Below are 26,203 nucleotides of genomic sequence, written 5' to 3'. Positions count from 1 at the left end.
TGCACCTGTGCGGACGCGTCGCCTCCAGCCTCCCGGGGGCAGGGGGATGCGCGCGCGCGCCAGTCCCGGGCCGGGGCCGCTGACTCAGCCCGGCGGCTCGGGTGTCCGCGCCCCGCGGATGCTGGTGGTCGCTGCTGCCGCCGCCGCCGCTGCAGCAGCTGCAGCTGCACCAGCACCGGCAGCACCAGCAGCAGCTGCTGTTGCATCCGCCGAGGAAGCAGCAGCGAAGAACCCGGGGCAGGCGAGGACGGGCGACCCCTATCCCCCAGCGCACCCCCGGCCGGAAGGGGAACTGCGGGGGTGCGCGAGTTGACGGGATGGGGGAAGTGGGCGCAGCCAGGAGGAACTCCGGGGTGCGGAGCCGCGCGCGCAGCGGCAGCAGCAGCAGCAAAGGCGGCGGCGGCTCCCACCCAAACTGGAAGGAACCTGTTCGGCCCGGGCGCGCCGCCCCCGCCGGAGATTCCCCCCCACCAGCGCGCGCGCCCGGGCTCCGGAGGCCTCGAGGGGGGGTGCTAGAAGAGCCGGTGCGGGCGCCCCCGAACACCCCCGCCACCCCCGCCCCTGCTCCAAGCTTTCCACTTGCAGCGCGCGCGGCGGCGCCGGCGGGGAGAAGGAGGAGGAGCGGGAGGAGGAGGCGCGGCGGGGCCCGGGACCCCAGCACCCCCCTGCCCCCAGCACCCCCGGCGGCGGGCAGAGGCGTGGAGGCGGGTGGGCGCCCTCCGCCCCCGCGGGACCCCGGCGCCCGGCGCGGCGACGCCGTTACCTTCCGTGACCCCGAGCGCGGGCGCGCGCGCGGCGCGTTCCGGGTCCACGTGGGCCGGCGCGCGCGCGCCAGGCCGGCCCCCTCCGTGGCGGCGCTCGGCGCTCGCAGCACATGGTCGGCGGCGGCGCGCCCCCGAGGCCGGCGGAGACCGGCTGCAGCCGGTCTCGGAGCCGGGATCGGCGGCGGCGCGGGGCCGCGGGGCCCCGGCGGCGGCTCGCGCGGGCCGGGCGCGGGCGCGGGGCGGGGGGGAGGGCGTGGCGGGGGGCGCCCCCGGCCAGGGCGCGGCGGGCGGCCCCGTGTCCAGCCGGCCCCGCCAACTTGGGCTCGGCTGGGGCCCGCGCCCTTAGGGGTTAAACCTTTCTCACGTTCCCGAGCGGCTTATAAGGAGGGGGAGGCCCAGCCTCCGCCTTATTGGGAGCCTTTTGGGGTTTATTCTCCTCCCTTCTAACTTGGTGAGTTGGTTTTATTATTTTACGCGTCTTAAAAGTTTGTGGGCTATGGATATTGTCCTTCCTCCCCCCCTTTTAGACCTAAAAAATCCGTGGGAGCTACTGCTGCTGCTAGGGTGGATTGGGGTGGGCTGGGTGAGAATGGAGGGGGGGGTCCTCATGTGACCACTGAACATTTTGGGAGAATTTGTTTATTTATTCATTTCCCCCCCTACCTCCCCCGGAAAATATTCTGACAGTTGGGAGTGCTGGGGGGCCCCCCGGGAGGACGCGCACTCGCCAGTGTGGGCAGACGCTGGAGAGAGTTGCAGGACCCTGGGCGCGAGTACAGTTTTGTTGGGGTGGGGGGATCCGTCCGGGTGAGAGCTGCAGGGCGGACCCCTCCCTGGAGACACCTGTCCCCCCGCCTTCCCGTTGCCATCACCAGCAGCCCCCTGCCGCCTCCCCATCCCCGAGGGGCCGGAGCTTCCCGGCGATCGGGCGCGTCCAGGGCGCGGGGCTGAGCCCCCTGCGTGCCTTTTCCGCATGAAGTTGCCCGCGCCGTGCGTCAGCAGAGCCCGATGCCAGGGGGGGTCCCGGCCCGGGCGCGCACAGCAGCAGCACCCCCTTACCTACTCCGACCCCGCGACGCGCGTCCCCCGACCCCGACCCCGCGGTGCGCGTCCCGGGATCCCCGCCGGGGTCTCCCTGCCGCCCGCACGCCCCGGCTCAGCAGCCGTGACCGTCCCGAGCTGTCAACTCAACTTCAAGGTTCCGGGGGCGGCCCGCGGGGCTGCGGCAGAAGCGCCCGCGTGCCGGGAACGGTGCAGGAGGATGGTTTTGCGGAGGAAATGGGTCATTTCCTCCTGGGGTGTTTTCTCGCTGGCTTTTTAAACTCACCCCGCGCCCTCCCCTCAGCGCGGGCTCTCCCCTTAGCAGACAGGTGACAGAAGTTTATTTAGGTGGCAGGATAAAATGTCACCCACGCTCCGGGAGCGCGGCGTGGAGGGACGGCGTAGGTCTTGGGTGAGGGCTAGGGGAACAGGGGGGTCCCGGGGGAGAAGCTTTCCAAGAGGGACAAACGGCAAGTTGTCAGCGGAGAAGCAGGTTTGCTTTGCACTTGAGACATTCAATGCCACCCTGTTTTTTTTTTCCTCCAAGGGGAGATGGTTTCTGCTCTGTCAGTGAGAGATGTCTGCTTCATTTTACTGGTTTGCAAGTCAGAGCAAAATGGGTGTCGGTTGGCAGAACCTACATATACATATATACATACATATGTATATGTATGTATATATGTATATATATTCATATTTCACTGTTGATGCTGAAATCTGGGTGATAATCTCTCCCCACTTCCCCAGGCACCATTACGTGGCATTTTTTAGGGTCAAGACTACATCCTGGCAGAAGGACAGAGAAATCCCTCTCATCCTAATGAAGGGAAGGGTGTCCAAGACAGAAGGTTGCCGTGTGTAAATAAACACACTGCAGCCAAGTGGAAAAGCTTCTTCCAGAAAAGACGACCACTCACTCGGAGTTTCCCTCTTGTGGTTACACAACAGGATTTTCCTTAGTGGAACTCCTGAGGACAGTTAAATTAGGGGCTCGGATTTCAGCATCACCGCCTCGTAAAAATGGGTGAATCGCTTGTACCCAGTGACTCAAAGCTGCTTGCAGTGTCGGTTAGAGTTGGGTTTGTTGGTTTGTTTGGGTATTTTGTTGTTGTTGTTGGGTTGTCTTGTCCCTTTTTTTGGGGGGGGGGAGAGCACACCTGGTGGTGCTGAGCGGTTACTCCTGGCTGTGCACTCAGGAATTACTCCTGGTGGTGCTTGGGGGACCATATGGGGTACCAGGAATTGAACCCAAGTTGGCTGCATGCTATCTCTCTCTCTGTCTCTCTTTCTGCCTCTCCCTTCCACTCTCTCCCTCTCCCTCTCCCTCTCCTACACCAAAATCCATTCTGGTCCTCACACAGCTGCTGTGTAGCCCTGCCTTGGGCAGAGGAGCTTGGCTAAGGAATTCCCGTGGGCTCCCTTCCTGCCGAGTCGCCATCCCCGCTTGCCTCCAGAGCTGGTGTTTGGAACTTTGCTCTGAGCTGACCCCGCAGCAACCCCAGCTCGGATGGTCTGTAATCATAAGCCCATGGTGCACATTCCTCATACACCTATGTCAAGTCTTTTCTCGGCCAATCAAAGCCCAGGGCCGTCCGCAGCCAAGTGCTGAGCCCTCCGCCGGGGCTGGAGCCAGGCTGCGTCCAGTGAAGCCTGCCAGAGACGTAGAGGAAATACTCCCAGACTGTCCCCCGTTTCCGCCCGCTGCTTCCTAAGGAAGGGCAGGAACGAGAGGCGCTGGCAGCCTGGTGTGGCTAACCCCTGCCATCAGGAACGTTGAAGCCTGACTTCCCCAGGATCTGCTGCTGTTTCCTGGTAAAAGGAAATATGCTCTGGGCCTGCTCCCAGGCTAGCTTCTGAGAGGGGCAGAACACGCTGAACAGCTCCGAGTGGTTCATGGAGATTCTCTGGGTGCGTGGGGACCACCCAGATGAATCCGAGATCTGTAGTCTAACTCAGCCACCCTGTCTGACCACATTGAAAAAAGCAAGGGGCCAAGTGATTCACCCAAGGCCAGGTGGCCCTTACAGAACCCCACGCAGTCATTTAACATGCCTTCCCATCAGATAAATTCCCACGAGCATGAAACAGAAAAGGGACCCATATTTCCGTATCGCTGAACTCACAGAGGCTTAGTAACCGAGTTCAAAATTCAGACCGTCACTTCTGGCTCTGCTTGCAAGAGGCGGAGGGTTTGGGAAGCCAGTTTCCCTATTTTTTTTTTTTCTTTTGCAAAACAAGTTGGCCGGCTGCAGTGTGCATGCAAGGCAGGGACTAGGCGGCTCCCAGACCCTTTTGCTCCGCGGGCTTTTAGAAGGCGGGGGCTATGCGTTGCTTCAGGAGCACCGGCACCTCACAGACTTTGTCCAGTAAACTTTTATGACCGCGCTCTGTGTCAGATGCATGCCAGGCCCTGGCTCGAGAGCAGGCGGTTGCCGGCCAGCTCCCCGGGACCTGTCAGCCCCGCCAAAACCGTTCCCTGGTGTGTTGTAGAGCTGCCGGGTGCTTCTGCTATCTTTTCTTTCGGAGCAAAGTAGGATGGGACTGTGGATGTTGGCGGATAAGAGAGGCATTCACTATGTGGCAAGAGTGACACCCTGGGGTGTGATGTGCCCCCCCCCCTTCCCAAGAATGACATGGAGAGGGCAGTGGCCTTCTCACACCTGGCCATGCAGGTCAGAGCTGGGCCGGGGTGTCGTCTGGCCATGGTCCAGCGGCTTAGGCGGAAAGCTGCACCAGCCCAGCTGGCCAGATTCAGGAAGTGAGAGGCGCACAATCAGAGGTGGCCATCTTGTCACCTGCTGTGCCACAGTGCCCTCCACAGCCGCGGGCACCCAGGCTGCTGTTCGGCCAGGTTTGCTCTGAGGAGTAATGACCTTGGAACAGCATCCAGGGCGAAGGCTGCATAAGCTTGGCACCCCTTGTTTGGAAATAAGGCCTGAGGGCCGGGGGTGAGAAGTCTAGCTGGGGGCAGGGGGCCTACTTCCCACCTCTGACCTTTGAGATGTTCTAGTAAAGGCCCAGAGGGATAGTACAGCTGGAAGAGTACTTGCCTGGCACCCCCTGTCAGGCGCTGACACCCCTGCGCCCCACCAAGAGTGATCCCTGAGCACAGCTGGATGTGACACGCATGGGCGCGCACACACACAAGGAACTTTTTTTTTTTTTTTGCTTTTTGGGTCACACCTGGCAATGCACAGGGGTTCCTCCTGGCTCTGCACTCAGGAATTACTCCTGGCAGTGCTCAGGGGACCCTATGGGATGCTGGGAATCGAACCCGGGTCAGCCGTGTGCAAGGCAAATGCCCTACCTGCTGAGCTATCACTCCAGCCCCACAGAGAATGTTAAAATCAACAGCACAGGGACCAGAGAGATAGAGCATGGTGGGTTAGGCAATTGCCTTGCTTGGGTCCAACCTGGGTTTGATCCCCGACACCCCATAGGGTCCGCCCAAGCACCACCAGGAGGGATCCCTGTGTGCAGAGCCAGGAGTGAGCCCTGAGCACTGCCAGGTGTGACCCAAAAGCCAACAAATAAAACCCAAAAGAAAAAAAAAAACACCCCATTCTGCAAATAAAGTCAGAGCACCAGCGGGCACACGGGTGGTGGGCTGGCAGGGTCCCGCTTTGCCAGAATTGAAGAGTTGGCATTCTGGCTGCAGCGGCCATGTGTCCCCTCCCACAGAAGCCACAGTGCCATCCTTTCTCCGATTCATCTCTGTGCCATCCCACCGACGGCTCTGGGTCCTGCAGTCATTGTAGGTTGGACAGAAATATGTCCTTTTGTTGCACACCCCCGGTGGGGGGAGTTTCATCTCGCCCCCAACTGCTATGACTCAGAGTGGTCCTGAGCCCTCTAAGAAAATTCTAAGGCTTCTTAGGCGCCTTCGGGTCAGAGAGGAGGTGGCCGGACCTCAGGGACTTCCTCATTTAGCCCGGCTTACCAGAAGCTCGCTGAACCGGAAGGAGGACAGGACGCAGTGAAACGGTTTTACATATAATGGGTTTCAGCCCCCGGCTTCCTTGTCCTTGTCTTCAAGGCCAAGATTTAACCTCTCAGGAGTCGAGCCCATATCTGCACCAGCCCGGGGGCCCTGCACCTGGTAGGCATTTTTCTGGGAAGAAAAAAAAAATCGATCCTAACTCTGTGCCTGGTAGGTAGAGGAAGGAAGGGGATGCCGAGAAAGCGAAACCTCAGATTTGGGGCTTGAGAGAGTGTCGCGGGTAGGGTACTTGCTTGGCCTACTGCCAACCGGGTTCCTCCCATATGGTCCCCCAGCAGCACCAGGAGTCACCCTTAAGTATTGCTGGGTGTGACCCAAACAAACCAACAACAACAACAAAAAAGAAAAAATAAACTCATCAGATTCCTTTTCCTTGAACTTAGAATCAGATAAACGGAGCCAATCAGATAAAGGCAGCCAAATCCTGCAGCCCTAAATGTGAAGAGCCTGTTAGGAGGGGAACCGGACAGAGGGGCTTCCTTGGGTCGGTCCTCCCTGGGAGGGGCATCCCTGGGCAGTGAGAGTCCAGCACCTCGGGAAGGGCACTTGCAAATGGCCTGGAATCTCCTCCATCACTGCAGGGTGTGGTCCAAATCCATCCCCTCCCTGCCCAACTCCCCTCCCCCACCCCCCTGCCCAGAAGAATTTACCATGACTTTTCCCAAGGGTGAATCTGGCTGTGGCCTCCTGTAGGGCCTAGGACACGCCAAGGAGGAACAGAGCATCAAGGTGTGTGTGTGTGGGGGGGGGGGGGGGATAAAGGGTTTAGGGCACAAAGTTTGGGGGCCAGTGGGTATCTGTATGTGGTGGCGGGGAGGTGGGGTGTCACATGATGGAAATAAAAGTCTAGATGAAATAAAAGTCGAGGTGGATTCCCAGAGCAGGACAGTCTCTGAGAACAAGAACTAAGGCCAAGTTTTAGGGACAGAAGAAGGTCAGAATAGGTAGGAGATAAAGGGGAGAAGTCTGGCAGGTCAAGCAGAAAAATGTCACAAAAACAACAGCATTTCAGGCCCGAGAGAATAGCGGGGTGGGCGTCTGCCTTGCACATGACCAACCCGGGTTGGATCCCCGACATCCCATAGGGTCCCCAAGCACTGCCGGGAGGAGCTCCTTAGTGCAGAGCCAGGCATCAGCCCTGAACATCACTGGGTACGATGCCAACCCAAAAAAACAAGTGCATTTCAAAAGAATAAATGGTCCCCAACACATGAGTCGGGACAAGGAACCAGGGCAGAGGGTCCCCCAAGAGAAGCTGGGACTCAGGGGATGGAGTGGGGTGAAAGGGAAGGGGTACAGCAGGCTCAGGGTCTGAGCTGTGCCCCCAGCCCCCCTCTCCTCACTAGGAAGAAAGAGCATTCTAAAGCCAAGACTGGAAATTGGGGGGAAGGTGTCCAAATTCTTTTTTTTTTTTTTCTTTTTGGATCACACCCAGCGATGCACAGTGGTTACTCCTGGCTCTGCACTCAGGAACTAACTCCTGGCCGTGCTTTGGGGAACCATATGGGATGCCAGGGATTGAACCCAGGTCAGCTGCGTGCAAAGCAAATGCCCTCCCTACCGTGATAGCGCTCCAGCCGAAGGCTTCCAAATTCTTTTTTTGTTTTGTTTTGTTTTTGTTTTTGGGTCACACCCAACGATGCACAGAGGTTACTCCTGGCTCATGCACTTAGGAATTATTCCTGGCAGTGCTCAGGGGACCGTATGGGATGCTGGAAATTGAACCCGGGTCAGCCGCGTACAAGGGAAACACCCTACCCGCTGTGCTATCGCTCCAGCCCCCCAAGTCCAAATTCTTAACCTGTGCCCCTTTTCCACTCTTGCCCCAGCTGCCTTCTCTTGGAAGTGAACCTAGAACATCCAATGAAATAGGGGTGTTGGGGCAACCCCATTTGCATTTTGCCTCTAGGAACAATCTCGAATCTTGGGCCCCAGGAGGCAGGCAGCAGACATTTCTCCGAGCACAAGTCTGGTTCCCTTGAACCCAACACAGTAGCGATTGGGTTCGAAGAGACACCCCTCCCCCACCCCCCCAGGCCCATCAGAGTCCTGTGAGGTGGTGTCCACAGGCCCTGCCTCCGGGCAGCCGCTTTTTCAACCCGAGGAAGGAGGATTCATCATAAACAAGCTCCCAGGGAGAGGGATGAGTTTGTGTCCCGCCCTTTCTCCAAGACTCTCCTGCCTTAGAATTTGTCGCTGGTGACTGCTTCATGCAGAGACTCTTAAATCAACACGGGTTCTTGTGACGAGCCCTAAAACCACAGATTCATTTATTATCACTAGAGTTCCTTGCCTTTGCCCGGCTGGCTGGAAACATGCCCCGCCCCCAACTTCACAGGGTGGCTAATTGCATAGGCTTTAGGGCATCGAGTTCTGGGTCCCAGAAGACACCAACGTCAGGCTGTTTCCTCTGAGTGGCATCGTGGTACGAACTGTGCTGAGGTTTATTGCATCTCTGAAGGGAAAAGAACAGAGAGGTCAGGTTTAGCTTGGTTAAGCAGCTGCCCAGGCCCCAAGGGGTTGGTTATCCAGCTTGGTCATCCGATTCAAAAACAGCCGTTGTGTGCCCAGGAAAAAAGAAAAAAAATGCAATTGTGGGTAAACCTATGATGAGGAATTAACTCCTGGTCACCAGTGACTCCCGGGAGAATGGCCTCAGCGAGGAGTTCTGTCCATGTGGATCCATCCACTTGGGGTGCCAGACCCTAATCAGAATGGAACCAGTGGGAGAGGCAAGGCCAGAGGCTTAGCAGGAGACACGGGGTGGCATCTTCTGAGGATGCTGTGAGCTGTGCTAGCTTTAAGTCTCGCCCTCACTCCTCACCATCTTCAAGTTCCAGGTCAGCATGGAGGCTGCTCCAGGCGCCATTCTCTGCCCTTCAGAATGCTCCTAGATAATCCTACTAGGGTTCTGTGTGTTTGGTTTTCCTTCCCATTGAACTGTCACAGCGTGAAAAGTTCTAAGTTCTCTGGGGGCTCCATGTAGCACTGTCCTCCCGTTGTTCATCGATTTGCTCGAGTGGGCCCAGTAACGTCTCCATCGTGAGACTTTGTTGTTACTGTGTTTGGCATATTGAATACGTCACGGGGAACTTGCGAGGCTTTGCCGTGCAGGCGAGATACTCTCAGTAGCTTGCCGGGCTCTCCGAGACGGACGGAGGAATCGAACTTGGGTCAGCCGTGTTTGCTGTGTGCAAGGCAAACGCCCTACCACTGTGCTTTTGCTCCAGCCCTGGGGGCTCCATATGCAAGATATTGTTGTCATTGTTCTTAGTACCCAAAGATCAAAAAGTGTCAATTGAAGAAACGGTAAGAAGTTCTCAGAGCAATAGCAGAGCGGGTAGGGTGTTTGCCTTGCACGCGGCCGACCCGGGTTCGATTCCCAGTATCTCATAGGGTCCCCCGAACACTGCCAGGAGTAATTCCTGAGTGCAGAACCAGGAGTAACCCCTGTGCATTGCCGAATGTGACTCAAAAAGCAAAAAAAAGAAAGTATTAGTGGGGCCGGAGTGACAGTACAGCAGCGAGGGTGTTTGCCTTTCACACACCTGACCTGGGGCTTGATTCCCAGCATCCCCTATAGTTTCCTGAGTACTACCAGGAGTAATTTCTGAGTGCAGAAGCAGGAATAATCCCTAAGCATCGCCAGGTGTGTGTGACCCCAAAAAGCTAAAACAAAGAGTAGTAACATCATCCACCCTCCTATGATTGCTGCTCTAAAAAAATGGTTTTTTTTTCTGACTTTATTTCAGATTAAGAATGGTCCAAACGAAATCCCAGTTTTGTTGCAGAGCCAATGTCTACACCCAAGTGCCTGACGGAGGATGGGGCTGGGTCGTCGCAGTTTCTTTTTTCTTCGTTGAAATCTTTACCTACGGCATCATCAAGTCCTTCGGCATTTTCTTTAACGACTTAATGACCAGTTTCAATGAATCCAATAGCAGGGTCTCATGGATAGTATCGATTTGTGTGTTTGTCATGACATTCACAGGTTGGTACATCGTTGGCCCCACACCCTCTAGAGCCAACCTCTTCTTTGTTGACCCTGAAGACAGAATGGTGTCCATTGTGTGTGCGATGCATTTCCTCATGGGGCCCAGTGGTCTTCTGTAGCCCCCCCCCCCACTACCATGGAGTCAATACAATTTCAGGGGGTTACCCCAATTCTGTGGCCAGAGTCTAAGGGATTTTGCCCATTGAACACTGGTCCCTTGCTTCATTTCCTTATATGCTACCCTAGTATTTGTCTTTCTCCTTTGTTTTGTTTATTTTTTCTTTTTGGGTCACACCCGGCAATGCTCAGGAATTACTCCTGGTGGTGCTGGGAGATCATATGGAATGCTGGGAATCGAACCCGGGTCAGCCGCATGCACGGCAAATGCCCTACCCACTGTACTAGCCCCTGTCTTTCTCCATTGGACTTGTATTGCCTAACTTTCACATACACACACACACACACACATACACACATACACGCACACACAGACCTGTTCCATCTATGTAGCAACAGGCCAGACCTGACCTCTTCTTACAGCTGAGTAATATTCCGTGGTGCACCTACGTCACGGCTCCTTAATCCACTCATCTATTCTCGGGCCATTGGGCTTTCTCCAGATCTTGGCTACTGTGGCCAGCGCTGCAGTGATCCGGAAGTGCAGAGATCTTTGCACTGGAATCTCTGCTCTTTGGATAGTCCCTAGGAGTGAAGTTGCTGAGAGTCAGATAGTAATCCTTTGTTGTTGGTGGTGGTTTGGGGGCCACACCCATATAGGTGCTCAGGGGTTGCTCCTGCGTCTGCACTCAGGGATCACTTCAGGCAGTGCTGGGAGACCATATGGGGTACCAGGGATCAAACCTGTCTCGACTCTGTGCAAGGCAAGCACCCTACCCCCTTTATTTTTTTTTCTTCATGTCTAGTTCATTTTTTTTTTTTTTTGAAACACCATGAGGTACAGTTGTAGACTTACAAACTTTCGTGCTTGGGTTTCAGTTATACAATGATCGAACACCTATCCCTCCACCAGTGCCCATTCTCCACCACCACTGATCCCAGTATCCCTCCCACTCCCCATCCACCCCATCCCACCCTGCCTCTGTGGCAGGGCATTCCCTTTTGCTCACTCTTTCCTTTAGGGTGTTGTAGTTTGCAGTAGTGGTATTGAGTGGCCATTTTGTTTGGTTTATAGTCTACTTTCAGCACGCATCTCGCATCCTGAGCAAGTCTTTTAAACATCCTTTACTTGGTGTTCCCTTCTCTATCTGAGCTGCCTTCTATATCTGTCCCTCTCTTTGTGGCTCATTTCACTTAGCATGATACTTTCCATGTAGAACCACTTATATGTAAATTTCATGACTTCATCTTTTCTAACAGCTGCATAGTATTCCATTGTGCAGATGTACCAAAGTTTCTTTAACCAGTCGTCTGTTCTCAGGCACTCAATTTTTTTCCAAATTTTGGCTATTATGAACAGTGCAGCAATGAACATAGAAGTGTAGATGTCATCTCAACTGTACGTTTGTGCCTTTCCGGGATATATTCCCAGGAGTGGTATTGCTGGGTCAAATGGGAGCTCAATTTCTAATTTTTTGAGAATCGTTCATACTGTTTTCCAAAAGGGCTGAACCAATCGGCATTCCCACCAGCAGTGAAGGAGAGTCCCTTTCTCGCCACATCCGCACCAACACTGGTTGCTTTTGTTCTTTTGGATGTTGGCCAGTCTCTGTGGTGTGAGATGATATCTCATTGTTGTTTTGATCTGCATCTCCCTTATGACTAGTGATGTAGAGCATTTTCTCATGTGCTTTTTGGCCATTCAGATTTCTTCTTTGAGAAAGTTTCTGTTCATTTTGTCGCCCCATTTTTGATGGGGTTGGGTATTTTCTTCTTGTGGAGTTCAACCAGTGCTTTGTATATCCTTGATATCAACCCCTTGTTGGATGGGTATTGGGTGAATATCCTTTACCATTCTGTAGACTGTCTTTGTATTTTGGTCACTGTTTCTTTGGAGGTGCAGAAGCTTCTTAGTTTAAGATAGTCCCATTTGTCTATCTCTGTTTTCACTTGCTTGGCCAGTAGTGTGTCATCTTTGAAGATACCTTTAGCTTCAATGTTGTGGAGGGTATTGCTAACCTTATTTTCAGTGTACCTTATGGATTCCAGTCTGATGTTGAGGTCTTTAATCCATTTTGATCTTACTTTTGTACATGGTGTTAGGTAGTGATCTGAGCCCATTTTTTTGCATGTTTTGCTAGCACAATTTGTTAAAGAGGCTTTCCTTGCTCCACTTCATATTTCTTGATCCCTTATCAAAGATTAGATGATCATATGTTTGGGAGGAGATGTCAGTATATTTAACCCTGTTCCATTGGTCTGCGGTTCTGCCTTTGTTCTAGTACCATGCTGTTTTAATTATTACTGCTTTGTAGTCGAGTTTCAGGTTGGGGAGGTTGGTTGATTCCTCCCATTTTCTTTTTCCTAAGAATTGCTTTAGCTATTCGTGGGTGCTTATTGTTCCATATGAATTTCAGGAGTGTTTGCTCCATTTCTTTGAAGAATGTCATGGGTATTGTTATAGGGATTACATTGAATTTGTACAGTGCTTTGGGGAGTATTGCCATTTTGACAATGTTAATTCTCCCCGTTCATGAGCAGGGGATATCTTTCCATTTCCTCGTGTCCTCTTTTATTTCCTGAAGTTTTCTTTGCATTTTTTGAACAGGTCTTTTATGGTAAGCTGATTCCTAGGTACTTGATTTTCTGGAACACAGTTGTGAATGGGATTTTTTTTTCATGTCACTTTCTTCTCTGTAATTATTTGCATATAGGAAAGCCATGGACTTTTGGGTATTGATTTTATAGCCTGCAACTTTACTATACCAGTCTACTGTTTCTAGGAGTTTCTTGGTAGAGGTTTTAGGGCTCTCTAAGTATAGTATCATATCATCTGCAAATAGTGAGAGCTTGATTTCTTCCTTTCCTACCTGAATGCCCTTAATATCTTTTTCTTGCCTAACCGCTATTGCGAGTACTTCCAGTACTATATTGAACAGCAGTGGAGAGAGTGGCATCCTTATCTCAACCCTGATCTTAGAGGGAAGGCTCTCAGTTTTTACCCATTGAAGATGATGCTTGCCATAGGCTTGTGGTAGATGGCTTTAACTATATTGAGAAAAGTCCCTTCCATACCCATTTTGGTGAGGGTTTTCATCATAAATGGGTGCTGGATCTTGTCAAATGCTTTCTCTGCATCTATTGATATGATCATATAGTTTTTATCTTTTCTTTTGTTGATATGGTGGATTACGTTGATTGATTTCCGAATGTTAAACCATCCTTGCATCCCTGGGATGAATCCCGTTTGGTCATGATGTATGATCTTTTTGATGTGTTGTTGAATTCTATTTGCTAGTATTTTGTTGAGAATTTTTGCATCCATGTTCATCAGGGATATCGGCCTGTAGTTTTCTTTTCTTGTGGTGTCTTTGTTTCCTTTTGGTATTAAAGAGATCTGAGCTTCATAGAAACTGGGAGAGTTTTGTTTCTTCAATTTTCTGGAAAAGCTTGAGAAGAACTGGCAATAGGACCTCTTTAAATGTTTGGAAAAATTCGCTAGTGAATCCATCTGGACCTGGGCTTTTGTTTTTGGGAAGACTTTTGATTACAGTTTCAATTTCCTTGATATTAATAGGACTATTCAGGTATTGTAGATCCCTACCCCCTACCCCCTTTAGTATCTCTTTGGTCCTTATCCTATTAACTTTTTTTTTTTAAGAAATCTCCACACTGTTTTCCCTAGAAGCTGGACCTGTTCACATTTCTGCCCAGCTTGAATGATGAGGCCTTTCCCCCATGTCCCCACCAGCAATGCCAACCTTCCTGGGGCCTAATTCAAAGGTCCAGGTGCAGGCCACTGGGCAGAGCTCCCCTTCCCTGACTGAACTCCACACCTGTTCTGGTACTGGGGTGTCTAGAATGTTCCAAAGCCTTCATTAAATATCATGGTGCTCCAGGAATATCTCAGTCTTTGCTCTTGAGCAAAGGGAAAATTTCTCTACTGAGTCCTGCCACTTTCTCTTACAAACTTGCTAGAAGAGCTCCAAGACAGTCCCTGTGAGTCTGATGTGATTTCATTTTTATTATGTGATTTTTTTCAGTTGGATATTTGATTTTTCAATTCTGAACTCTTTCTCAGAAAGATCAGGTACACACATAAGAATCAATATGTCACGTTTGGTATTCCAAAAGAAAAGGAAATCCCCCAAGCTTGAGTAAATTTTAGTTATCAAAGAGAACACAAAGAATCAGCTAGAACCTTCTAGCAAATTCTTTCATACTAGTAGACAGTTCTAAAGGCTGCTACAGAAAAGACAGTAGTTGCCTAATAAACTTTTATTTATTGTTTTCACTCACTAGTAAATTTTAATTATCAAAAATAATATGAAGAGGGACTGGAGCGATAGCACAGTGGGTAGAGCATTTACCTTGCAGGCGGACGACCTGAGTTTGATTCCCAGCATCCCATAAGGTCCCCTGAGCACTGCCAGGAGTAATTCCTGAGTGCAGAGCCAGGAGTAACCCCTGTGCATTGCCAGGTGTGACCCAAAAAGCAAAATATATATATATATATATTATGAATAATCAGCTAGAACCTTCTAGTGAATTCTATCATACCAGGAGACGGTTCTTCTAAAGGCTGCTACAGAAAAGACAGTAGTTGTCTGATGAACTTTTATTTATTTATTTATTGGCCTGTTTAGTACAAAGGCTTGCAGAGGGTGGGACTCACTAGCCTGATGCAGAAAGATGGGTTGGGGACAAAGGAGCTTGTGTCCTCATTAAGCTCAGGGACACCTCAAAGCATGTGAAGATTTTTAGCTCCCCAACTTAGACTCCCTGTTCACTGGAGTTTACAGTGTATGAGCGTAAGCAAGGCATGTGGACCAACTCCAGGAAACGCAGCCTTTCGAATATTGCCTCCCACACTCCTGCATGACCTTCTCTGCCCTCATCTAGATCCCCAGTGGCCCAAGGACCAGAGAGCTAGACTAACCATCAGATTTCAGTGTCCTGGGGAGACAGAAGCTAAGTGAGTCACCATCTGAGCTTTTGAGTGACGCCACCGCTCACTTCCGGTGTGCAAAACTGAGAATTCACTACAGACAGCTCCCCACCCCCACCCTGGTTGGGCATCGAAAAAACAGGGGGAAGAATCTAAGAATCCAAAGCAGAGAATACAAGGGGGTGGGGGAGATACTGGTTTAGGAAACCCATTTTTATTGGAGTAACAAATTAAACACATAGCTCATTATAGGCACTTGTGGAGAGTCAAAAATCTTTCATCTGAAAATAGAGTGGTTGGCTTTAGGCTGTCATTCCTCTGGGTTTCCCTTAGAGGAGCCCCAGAATATGGCCCCCTCTGAGCCCAGACCAACCGCAGTCATGTGTGAAAACAGTCTTCAGACGTTTTCCCTCATTTTCCCCATGTTCCCAGTTTCAGAACTGGAACTTCAACATGTACCATTGTGTTCTTTGCCCCCAGCGCCCCTCTCCACGGTCCTGAGTGCGCGGTTCGGCCACCGGCTGGTGGTGATGGTCGGAGGGCTGCTGGTCAGTGCGGGGATGGTGGTAGCATCCTTCACGACCCAGGTCTACCAGATGTACCTCGCCATCGGCCTTCTCTCTGGTGAGTGCCCCCTGGACTCAAGGCTCTCTGCAGGGAAGGCAGGCACCAATCAATTCCTCCTGTTCCTCCTCCTTCTCCTCTTCCTCCTCTTCCTCCATCTTCCTCCTTCTCTTCTCCTTCTCCTTCTCCTTCTCCTCCTACTCTTTCTCCTCTTCCTCCTCTCCCTCTTCCTTTTCCTCCTCCTCCTCCTCCTCTTTCTCCCCCTCTTCCTCCTTCTCACTTGATTTTTGATCTAGGCTTTGTGGATTTCAAGAGCTCTAAAAAGCAATGCTGAATCATTTTTGACCCTCTTCTCCCTGACTTTTGCAGTCAAAAAACCTATTTGCTTGTTTGATTGGGTGTCATACCCAGTGATGTTCAAAGACTGCTTGCTCCTGGCTCTATGCGCAGGGGTCACTCTTGATGATGCCCAGGGGACCATATTATGGGATGTTGAGCCAGGGCCAGCTGTGCCTCCCGGCAGGCACAGTGGTCACCTCCCAGCCGTACCATCTATCTAGCCCCCAAATCTACCTTCTTTAAGGGAACAAATAAAACCCTCCCTCGAATTGCATCTGAGATGACCCCTGACCACCCAGGATCATTCTAGCACTCTCCATCCCAGGGGTAGTATCACCCACTTGTGATTATGCACCTTTAGCTGGTATTTCTCAAAGGTGGGGTGTGAGGATCTGAACCGCAGGGGGAGGTGTGCTTTGCATTAAAAATCACGGGTGGCTTTTATCCCACGAAGAGCAGATACCTTTAATTATTTCCTCTATGTCTTTGGATGGGCTGGAACGATAACACAGTGGGTAGGGTGTTTGCCTTGCACACGGCCGACCTGGGTTCGATTCCTCTGCCCCTCTTGGAGAGCCCGGCAAGCTACCAAGAGTATCCCTCCCGCACGGCAAAGCCTGGCAAGCACCCTGTGACGTATTCAATATGCCAAAAAAAAAAAAAGTAACAACAAGTCTCACCTGGAGACGTTACTGGTGCCCGCTCGAGCAAATTGATAAACAGTGGGAGGACAGTGCTACAGTGCTATATCTTCGGATATCAAAACTCATGTCTTTTCAAATCGAAGTCGTATATATAAGAACTCTGTCAACAGGCCAGAGAGACAGTGTAATGGGTCCATCACTGGCATTGTATGCTAGAGCCCCGGCAGTGCCCATTTTCTGAGCTATGCTGGGACGGATCCCCAAGCACTGAGCAGAGACTAACCCCTTAGCACCCCCAGGCATGGCCAGAAACAAAAAACAAATCATAGTAATAAGTCTGAGGGCTGGGGGATAGTATGGGGTTTAAGGCACTTGCCTTGCCTGTGGCCAGCCCCCGTTGAATCCCTGGTACCCCGGAGGGTCCTCAGAGCACTGTCAGGAGTGATTCCTGAGCATTGCCAGCTGCGGCCCAGAAAGAGTATAATTATTCCCCCCAAAGAAGAATAATCATGAATTCTGTTTATTTTCAGTGCAGACACAGGGAAGAAAGACAGAGAAAACAAGTCTTTGTTTTTTGCACTGGACCCTGTGGTGCCCGGAGCACCTCCTGGCTACTTCCCAGGCAGGCCCTCCAGCCCTAGGGCGCTCTGCCTGGCCCCCAGAAGCAGTCTGCAGTCCCATCAGCCCGAAATAACTGCTGTAACAGTAAAGGTGCTGTGACTGAGAACATGGACCCCCTTTCCTCAGAAATAGCACCACTTTTTTTTTTCTTTTTGTGTCACACCCAGCGATGCTCAGGGGTCACTCCTAGTGCTGCACTCAGGAATTACTCCTGGTGGTGCTTGGGGGAACCATATAGGATGCTGGGGATTGAACCCAGGTCGCCTGTCTGCAAGGCAAATGCCCTACTCGCTGTGCTATCGCTCCCCCAGTATCAGCACCTTTGTCCAGAATGAAATCGGACTGTAGCACTGTCCTCCCGTTGTTCATCTATTTGCTCAAGCAGGCACCAGTAACATCTCCATTGTGAGACTTCTTGTTACTGGTTTTGGCATACCGAATACACCACAGGGAGCTTTCCAGGCACTGCCGTGCAGGTGGGATACTCTCGGTAGCTTTCCGGGCTCTCCAAGAGGGGCAGAGGAATCGAACCAGGGTCAGCCACATGCAAGGCAAACGCCCTACCCGCTGTGCTATCGCTCCAGCCCACAGAATGAAATGCTGATAATAAATACCAGAGGTAGATAAAGCACCTGCCAGCACGTGAGAAGTGCTGGGATGGGGTCCCGACTCCCCCCAAACTAAGGGACAAGGCAATCCCGGCAGCTCTCTGCACGCGTCTTTATTTGGAGTCCAGATGGTCCTCACGGCTCCTCCCTCCCCCCACAGGCTTGGGGTACTGCTTGACCTTCCTCCCCACGGTCACCATCCTGTCTCTGTACTTTGACAAGAAACGGTCCATGGTCACGGCGGTCGCCTCCACGGGAGAGTGCTTTGCCATGTTCGCCTTTGCGCCAGGTAGGTGAGCTGGGGGCCTGGGGCCACCAGCTAGGAACTCCGGGACTCTGGGCCTTTGCTCCATCCTGTTCCCCCCTCCCCGCGCACACACACACACACACACACACACACACACACACACACACACATACACACACACACACGTTCCTGGCCTTGCTCTTCCCTGGCCCCGTTTCAGGAATCCGACCCCATAAGATCCGAGTTGACGTGACTCGGAATATCAGTGGCCCATGTTACACCAGCCACCCTGGCAAAGGTCAGGCCTCACCCCCCAGCTTAGAGCGTGACTCGGAACTTCCACACCAATAGGCCCCTCCTTCCCTGGTCCCGAGAGCCAGGTTAGAGTCCGGTTCAGTCCTGCGCTAAGTCAGGCTGAATATGTGGGTAGGGCCACTGTACCACCAGCCCTTTATCCCCAGCCAATTGCTGTATATTTGATATCTGTGTGTGGGGCGGAATGAGGGTCTTCTGTTTGGTGGTGCTGATGCTCAAACCCAGAGACCCACATGTACTGTACTGTACTGTACATGTACTGTACTGTAGCCACAGCCCGGGCCCTTGTCTTGTCTCCGATTCGAATATTCATGGATGCCTGAGAGGACAGGTCACCTACTGACAAAGAGACACAGATTTTCTTTTTTTCTTTTCCTTTTTTCCTTCTTGGGTCACCCTGGCAATGTTCCACAGTTAGGGTTCCTCCTGGCTCTGCACTCAGGAATCACACCTCGCAGTGCCTGGGAGACCCTATGGGATGCTGGGGATCGAACCCAGGTCAGCCACATCCAAGGCAAACGCCTTCCTCACTGAATTATCACTACAGCCCCTCCGATTTATTTCTGACTCTTTTTGTCTCCTTGTCTCGGAACTCAAGGGCACGCTGGGCGGTGCCCAGGGCACTTCTGCGAGTGGTGAATGGAAATTGGGCTCCCACATGCCAAGTTGGCAGCCCAGCCCTCTGCTCGCTCCGTGTGCCAGGGGGCTGCCCTTTCAAGCAGGAGAGGCATGTCGGAGTATCTAGGGGCACCCGAAGTACTGGGGTCTTTTCCAAGGGGCCGGTGCCACGGAGGCGTGTGTGGCAGATGCAGCAAGATGCTTGCCATTGCGTTTGGTGCTCGCTGCCTCCTCTCCGCTTCCCTGTGGCTCTGAAGTGTTTCTGAATGCAGGCTGACAGGCGGGAGGGCTCTGTGAGCACCCTCAGGGCAGACCCTGTGTTGTGCCCGCCCCCTGCATGTTCAACCAGAAGACGGAGAATGAGATCAGTTGCAGACAGATGTATGAGAAAATAGCCAAGCCTAGAATTCAACTCGCAGTTTTTGTTTTGTTTTTTGGTTTGGTTGTGGTTTGGGTTTGAGGGCCACACCTGGTGGTGCTTAGTGCCTGACTCTGCACTCAGGGATCAATCCTGTTGCGCCTCAGGGACCCCTCTGTTGTTCCAGGGATCCAACCTGGGTCGCTCACGGGCGGGCTGAGGCAAGTGCCCTACCCATCGAAGTATGGTTCCAGCCCTGCCTTGTGGTTTTAATTTGTCCGTATTAATGGTGGGGCTGGGGGAAGTGTAACCAGAAACAAGGGGTGGAGCCCAGTGACAACCAACACCCCAGGCCCAGGGTGGGGGCTGCCTGGCTGAGGCTGTCTCAAGGGAATCAAGGTTCTGGGTCCCTCCTGCTGTTAGCTGTCAAAGCAACAGGTGCCAGAAGAATGAAATGTTGGCGAACATCGTGTCCCTTCCAGGGGTGATGACGAAGGCACAGGGGCGGGAGAGCCAGCTCCCAGGGCTGCAGTGCAGTGTGTGCTCTGCGTGCCCTGGGCCTGGGTATCTTCCCCTGCTCTCCTGGGCCCTCTGGTGTTCTTCAGCCTCACGCGTGGCTGAGCATCTCCAGGAATGCCCCCCCCCCCCCCACACACCCCAGTGCAGCTCAGAAGGCTCAGAAAGCAAAGCAAAACTAAAAAATAAAAGTACGCTTGTGGGCTGGAGCAATAGCACAGCGGGTAGGGTGTTTGCCTTGCACGTGGCCGACCCGGGTTTGATTCCCAGCATCCCATATGATCCCCTGAGCACCACAAGGAGTCATTCCTGAGTGCAGAGCCAGGAGTGACCCCTGTGCATCCCCGGGTATGACCCAAAAAGCAAAAAAAAAAAAGTACCCTGCGGAGTTATGCAGAGGGGTGGCCCAGCTCACATTCCAGGTTGAGGCCCGGACCACCCCAGCTGCCCAGGATCCAGTGGACAGTGGCAGGAAGGAAGGGCCCTGGGGGGCCCTAGGAAGCTGCAGGAGAAGTCCCCTCAGCTCTGGGACCGGCTTCTGAGCCCTTGGAGGTCCAGAGGCCTTTTAGAGCCCGGGAAGGGGTGAGGTGAGGTGAGGGGGCCTGACCCCGGGGCTATGCCCTGAGCCCAGCCCAAGCGGAGGTCAGCCAATTTCTTTCGAAAGCAGCCAGAGAGCGGCTATTTCAGGCTGCCCCAGCTGCCAGGCTCTGTGGCCACTGCTACCTCTGTGCCAGAGCAGCCGCAGGCCAGGGAACCGTGCCCACGAGTCCCCCAGGGTCCTGCCCGTGTCCCTCCCCAGCAGCGGGCATTGGGTCTCCAGCGGCCAGGAGCGCGCCCCTCACTATGCCCCCTCCCAGAACCGATCCCCGCAGCATGTTCCCCCCAGCACTGATCCCCCGCACCATATTCCCCCCAGCACCGATCCCCATACCATCCTCCCCGCAGCACGTGACACCCACCCCCCGCGCAGCACTGACCCCCTCGCAGCACCTGACCCACTGCAGCACTGACCCCCCCTACCATGTTACCCCCGCTGCACGCGACCTCCGCCCCCACTGCACGCTTCCACGCCCCCGCCCCCCGCAGTGCGCGACCCCCACCCTCCTTATGGCCACACTCTCCATCCCGGGCGGGAAGTAGGGACAGGCGGACAGGGCGCGAGCACACTCGTGCTCCCCGTTTGCGGTGGGGCATGGGATCAGTGCTCCAGCCCGTGGTGTGGGGGGAACGGCCCCAGAGCATCAGCAGGCGGGCCACGCTGGGGGGACCCTGTGGTGTCGGTGTGTCGGTGTCCAGTGCGTTGGCCACGTGCCCTTAGCACCAACCTGCCTCTGGGCCCCTGCACCCTTCGGTTTGAAATCAGGGCCACCCGGGGGTGCTGGGGAGGGCGGGGCCTGCCGGGTTTGGAGGGGACCCGGAGCGCAGGGGTGCCCGGCACGTGCAGCGGGTGGAGTCATCTCCTCGCCCCACTGTTTTGGGGGAGTCACATTGTCAGAGTCCCCGTGACACTCTGCCAGTGCCTCTGGGTGTCGGAGGGTCGGAACCACCCCCGCCGTGGAGGTGCTGACTGGGGGCCACCAGGGCTGCTCTGTGGGGGTGCGTGGGGGTGCAATGCCCGGGGGTACCCTGGCCCCGGGAGCGCGCGCTGACCCGCTCTCTGCCCCGCGCAGCCCTGACGGCGCTGAAGGAGCGCATCGGATGGCGGTACAGCCTCCTCCTGGTGGGCCTCCTGCAGCTCAACATCTGCGTGTGCGGCGCGCTGCTGAGGCCCATCGTCATCCGGCCGCCCCCCGCCGCCGCCCCCGGCGCCCCCGAGCCGCGCCAGGAAGCGCAGTTCATGATGGACAACGAGAAGACGCGCACGTCCATCGACTCCATCGACTCGGGCGTGGAGCTGCCCACCTCCCCGCGGCACCTGCCCCCCGCCGGGCACTCGGAGCTGGAGGCGCCCCCGGGGGGCCGGGCGACCACCTCCACCGCCGCCAACGCCAAGGCCCCGCTCCTGGACTTCTCCATCCTGCGCGAGAAGAGCTTCATCTGCTACGCGCTGTTCGGCCTCTTCGCCACCCTGGGCTTCTTCGCCCCTTCCCTCTACATCATCCCCCTGGGCATCAGCCTGGGCATCCAGCCCGAGCGCGCCGCCTTCCTGCTGTCCGCCATGGCCATCGCCGAGGTCTTCGGCCGGGTCGGGATGGGGCTGGTGCTCAACCGCGAGCCCATGCGCAAGATCTACATCGAGCTCGTGTGCGTGGTCCTGGTCACCGTCTCGCTCTTCGCCTTCACCTTCGCCTCCGAGTTCTGGGGCCTCATGTGCTGCAGCGTCTTCTTCGGGTGCATGGTGGGCACCGTGGCGGGCACCCACATCCCGCTGCTGGCCGAGGACGACGTGGTGGGCATCCAGAAGATGTCTTCGGCCGCGGGGGTCTATGTCTTCATCCAGAGCATCTCAGGGCTGGCCGGGCCGCCCCTTGCAGGTAAGGTGCCCACAGGCAGCCTCAGCCCCAAGACTCTGTGTGTGTGTGTGTGCGCGTGTGTGTCTCCACTTCCTGGGGTAAGCATCCCCTCCAGTCTGCTGTTGAGGGTCCGCCTTGATTCTCTAGGAGCCCACTCTTTTTTACTAAAGAGAAGGACCCTGAGGGTCCGAGTGATAGCACAGCAGGGAGAGCCTTGCATGTAGCCAACCTGGCTTGATCCCCAGCATCCAATAAGGCCCTTCGCGCACCGCCAGGAGTGATTCCTAGGTGCAGAGCCAGGAGTAACCCCTGAGCATTGCCGGGTGTGGCCCAAAACACACACACAAACAAAAAGCAACAGAGAAGGACCGTGGTTGGGAGAGAGTCCAGGAGTAAGATTTTTGACAGCTCAAACCCCTGGGAGTACACGTGGTACCTTGACCACCGCTAGGGGTCGCTCCTGAGCACCACCAGATGTATCCCAACCCCACCACCACCCCAGAATAGACAAAGAAGGGGATGAGGAAGACCAGAGCAGGCAACAGCTGATGGTGAACTAGTGAAGGTTGGTGGTGAATTAGCGGTGATGGTGGATTAGTGGTGGCTGATGTTGATGCTGATGTTAGGGTCCCGGGCAGGAAGGGCCTGGTCAGCTGCCCCGTCTGGCCTCGTTAGGGCAAAGGGACCCAGGATCTAGCCTTCCATACTCAGTCCCAGAACAACGAGACTTCCTGGAAGTTGTCTTCCCTTCTCAGCATGGGGATGGGGACAGGCGCAGAGCAGCACCCCCTGCAGGGTCCCGGGATGATCACTGGCCCCCTTCTTACCAGAAGGACAAGGATATGTTCTGTCTCTTACCGAGTATAGCCCTGGAGGCCCCCTGAGCACCCCCAGTGTGCCCCTGGAGAACCAGTCACCCCAGGGCCAGGGCAGCACCACATCCTCAGGTCCTGGCATTGAGCCACTCACCCACTGGGAACCCAGACCGTCTAAATTACCACTTGGGCCACCCACCCTCCTCCCATAAGGTTATTGAGATGAAAATTCTTGCCCCTATTCAGATACCTTAAAGGAAAGTAGGTGAAGAGAGTAGCGCTCTTTGGTCTCAAAAATAACTCTGCTGCTGTAGTGGGAGCTTTGGGGGGGGGGGTTGGGGAGGGATGGTGGGTTGGCGCTTGCCTTGTTGCCTTGCACGCTTCTAACCTGGGTTTGAGACCTGGTGCTCTGTAAGATCCCCTGAGAGAACCAGGAATGATCCCTGGGCGCAGAGCCAGGAGTAAGCCCTGAGCACCATGGGTGTAGCCCCTTCCCCCCGCCCACGCAAAAAAAGCAACGAAGAATACCACCACCACCCTTGGACCCCCCTCAGACTGGAAGGCTTCTCTCACCCCCCACAACAGGAACACAGCTTCAGGGGATATGGTTCTGGCCTATTTCTTCACTCTGGTCTTGAAAAGGCTCCTCCCATTCGCCCTGATCCCTGGAGAAAGCGGCACGATTGCATGTGCTTATGCATGTGTGTGTGTATATGTGTGCATGTGCATTTGTGAGTGTGTTTGTGTGTGTACGTGTGTGCATGTGTATGTGTGTGCATGTGCACGTAGGTACATATACAGGTGTGTGTGCATGCATGTGCATAGTATGTGCGTGTACGCGTAGGTGTATAGGTGTGTATGTGCATGCATGCATGTGTGTGGGTATGTGCATGCGTGTATGTGTGTATGTATGTATGCGTGCATATGTGTGCATGCATGTGTGTATGTGCATGTGTATGTGTGTGCGTGTCCATATGTAGGTGTGTATGCATGTGTGTATGTGAGTGCACACTCATGTATGTGCATATATATGCGTGCGTATGTGCGTGTGCATGCAGGCAGGTCGGGCGTGGCTGACGTGTGTGTTTCCCACAGGGCTGCTGGTGGACCAGAGTAAGATCTACAGCCGGGCCTTCTACTCCTGCGCGGCGGGCATGGCCCTGGCCACGCTGTGCCTGGCGCTGGTGAGACCCTGTAAAACGGGGCTGTGCCAGCGCCCCCACACTCAGGAGCCCAAGACGGAGGGGCTGCACGCGAAGGACGTTCCCGAAGACTTTCTTGAAATGGACCTTGGGAAAAGTGAGCCGAAAGTTCAGAAGAAAACGGAGCTCGTATGATGCGCAGCGATGGACCTTAGGACATCCACCGCCCTACGGGGAAGGTTGGGGGGGACCCCGGGAGCAGGAGGGGGGGAGCCCTCTGCTCCCCCCCAGAAACGACAATTGAAAGGGAATGTATCCGTGATCGCCACTACCGCCGCCCTTCTACTTTGCTTTCTTTTAAGTTTGCTGTTTTTTGTTTTTTGTTTGGTAAGCCAAAACAAAACCTACCCCAAAAGCTTTCATCCTCCTTGCACCTGGCCGCCACCAGTATATATCCACAGACATACGGAGGAGGGCTCAGGTGCACAATTTTCGAAGAGTGATGTGGATTGGCAGAGCGGTTTTGAGGACTTTCACATGTGATAAACTACTATCTGCCCAAATACCGTCGCGCCCAGTCACTGACGTGAAATTGAAGGGCTGGAGTGATGGTTTGGCGGGGAGTTTAGGGCATTTACCTTGCAGGAAGCTTCCCGGGTACCACATATGTGTCCTTCACCCCAGCACCAATGGGGCTCACAACTCAGGAGCCCCTGAGCACCACTGGGTGTGTTCGAGAAACCAAAAAAAAAAGAAAAAAAGGAATGAAATTGATCAAAAAAATGTTAAGTCATATTGAAATGACTCATTTAGGAATAGGCATAAATTTGTTTAAATGTCTTTGAAAAATACAGAGGTTTCCATGAACCCACCAGGACCTCGTAATTTCCCAAAGACCCCCACCCCCCATGGAATGGAAGTTCAGTTGAAGACAAAAACCTTTAGCTGATAACGCAGCAACTGTCAAATATATCCACAACTTGAATTTCATAAATGTGAAGATGGCCACTCATTTTTCCCTTTTCTGTGGCCAGTCATTTCCAGAAGTGTTTCCCAGTCAGACTTGCTAGAACAGCACTCAAAACTATGGTTCCTTTTGCTTTTAATTATTCAGAAGTATGTGATCGTAGTGTCTTTAATTTAAATGACTATTTATTATTAAGTTATTCTAAGATGATTAAAGCGATCAAAAAAATTTTTTTGAGGTTCTGAGCAGCACTGGACCTTTCTGTACTCCTGCGGCTGCCCAGAAGGATCTTTTTAACCTTGTTAACTTTGCTATTCTCTCAGAAAATCACTTCGGAAAGGTCCCTCGGTGTGATTAAGATACAATCCCCTGACCACTGCCAGGAGTGATCCCTGAGCACCAAGCCAGGGGTAAGCCCTGAGCACCGCCGGGGGAGATCTTAACAGAGAGAAAGAGGGGCTGGAGCGGGCAGAGCGCTTACCTTGCATGCGCCGACCCGGGTTCGATTCCCAGCATCCCATATGGTCCCCCGAGCATCGACAGGAGTAATTCCTGAGTGCAGAGCCAGGAGTGACCTCTGAGCATCACCGGGTGTGACCCAAAAAGAAAAAAAAAAGAGGAAGAGGGAGACCACTTAATGGTTTTTTGGAGGGGGAAGAATAAGGAATAGCAAACTGCCTTAGCTTTTGAGCATCATCTGTTTCTTCACCTAAGAATACTTGAGGGTCGTCTTTGATCCCTGTTTGATTTCACCGACTGTGTTCAGGTTCTCGTATTCGTTTTGACCTGGGGTAGAGCAGCGTCACCTCCACGAGCCACCATTGCCATCCGCGGGCTTCTCCCGGAAGCCTGGATTTCACCAAGTTGCCAGCTGTTGTTCCCAGGTCATCCTTTTGTTGTCAGGGTGACAGGCCCTGAGCGAGCGTGTCTCCACCTTGCCCAGCCCAGAGGGGAGGCAGGTAGAGCATTACTCTCGCCACGGCTGTTCTGTCCATCCTCGCTCATCTTTCCTCATCCTTTAGGACAACTCAGGGGGACAATTCTTCACAAGCCTCGTTTGGTTCCAGGTGCATACAAGCTTGAACATTTCTCTGTGCTGAAATGAAAGTTAGTTTACTTCCTCACCGCCTGG

The 26,203-nt window shown here is 53.7% G+C and overlaps 1 protein-coding gene across 1 annotated transcript; it reads left to right on the top strand.

Moving 5' to 3' along the window:
• Positions 1-1,034: 1,034 nt before the first annotated feature.
• On the top strand, positions 1,035-24,330 carry SLC16A6 (solute carrier family 16 member 6). Its single transcript, XM_056127922.1, has 6 exons — positions 1,035-1,215; positions 9,558-9,796; positions 15,345-15,488; positions 17,801-17,929; positions 21,365-22,168; positions 24,058-24,330. The coding sequence occupies exons 2-6, from the start codon at positions 9,565-9,567 to the stop codon at positions 24,297-24,299; spliced, it is 1,551 nt and encodes a 516-aa protein (XP_055983897.1). The 5' UTR covers positions 1,035-1,215; positions 9,558-9,564; the 3' UTR covers positions 24,300-24,330.
• Positions 24,331-26,203: the final 1,873 nt, after the last annotated feature.

The sequence above is a fragment of the Sorex fumeus genome, unplaced genomic scaffold (assembly GCF_029834395.1).
Source record: "Sorex fumeus unplaced genomic scaffold, SorFum_2.1 ptg000063l, whole genome shotgun sequence".
Classification (NCBI taxonomy): Eukaryota; Metazoa; Chordata; class Mammalia; order Eulipotyphla; family Soricidae; genus Sorex; species Sorex fumeus.
This window is presented reverse-complemented; position numbering and strand designations above follow the sequence as displayed.

Bases quoted from the DNA above. Each gene is read 5' to 3' on its own strand.
- SLC16A6 (XM_056127922.1), top strand. From the start codon at position 9,565: ATGGTCCAAACGAAATCCCAGTTTTGTTGCAGAGCCAATGTCTACACC. The intron at 9,797-15,344 runs GTTGGTACATCG...CTTTGCCCCCAG, and splicing joins GTTTGTCATGACATTCACAG to CGCCCCTCTCCACGGTCCTG. The intron at 17,930-21,364 runs GTAGGTGAGCTG...TGCCCCGCGCAG, and splicing joins CATGTTCGCCTTTGCGCCAG to CCCTGACGGCGCTGAAGGAG.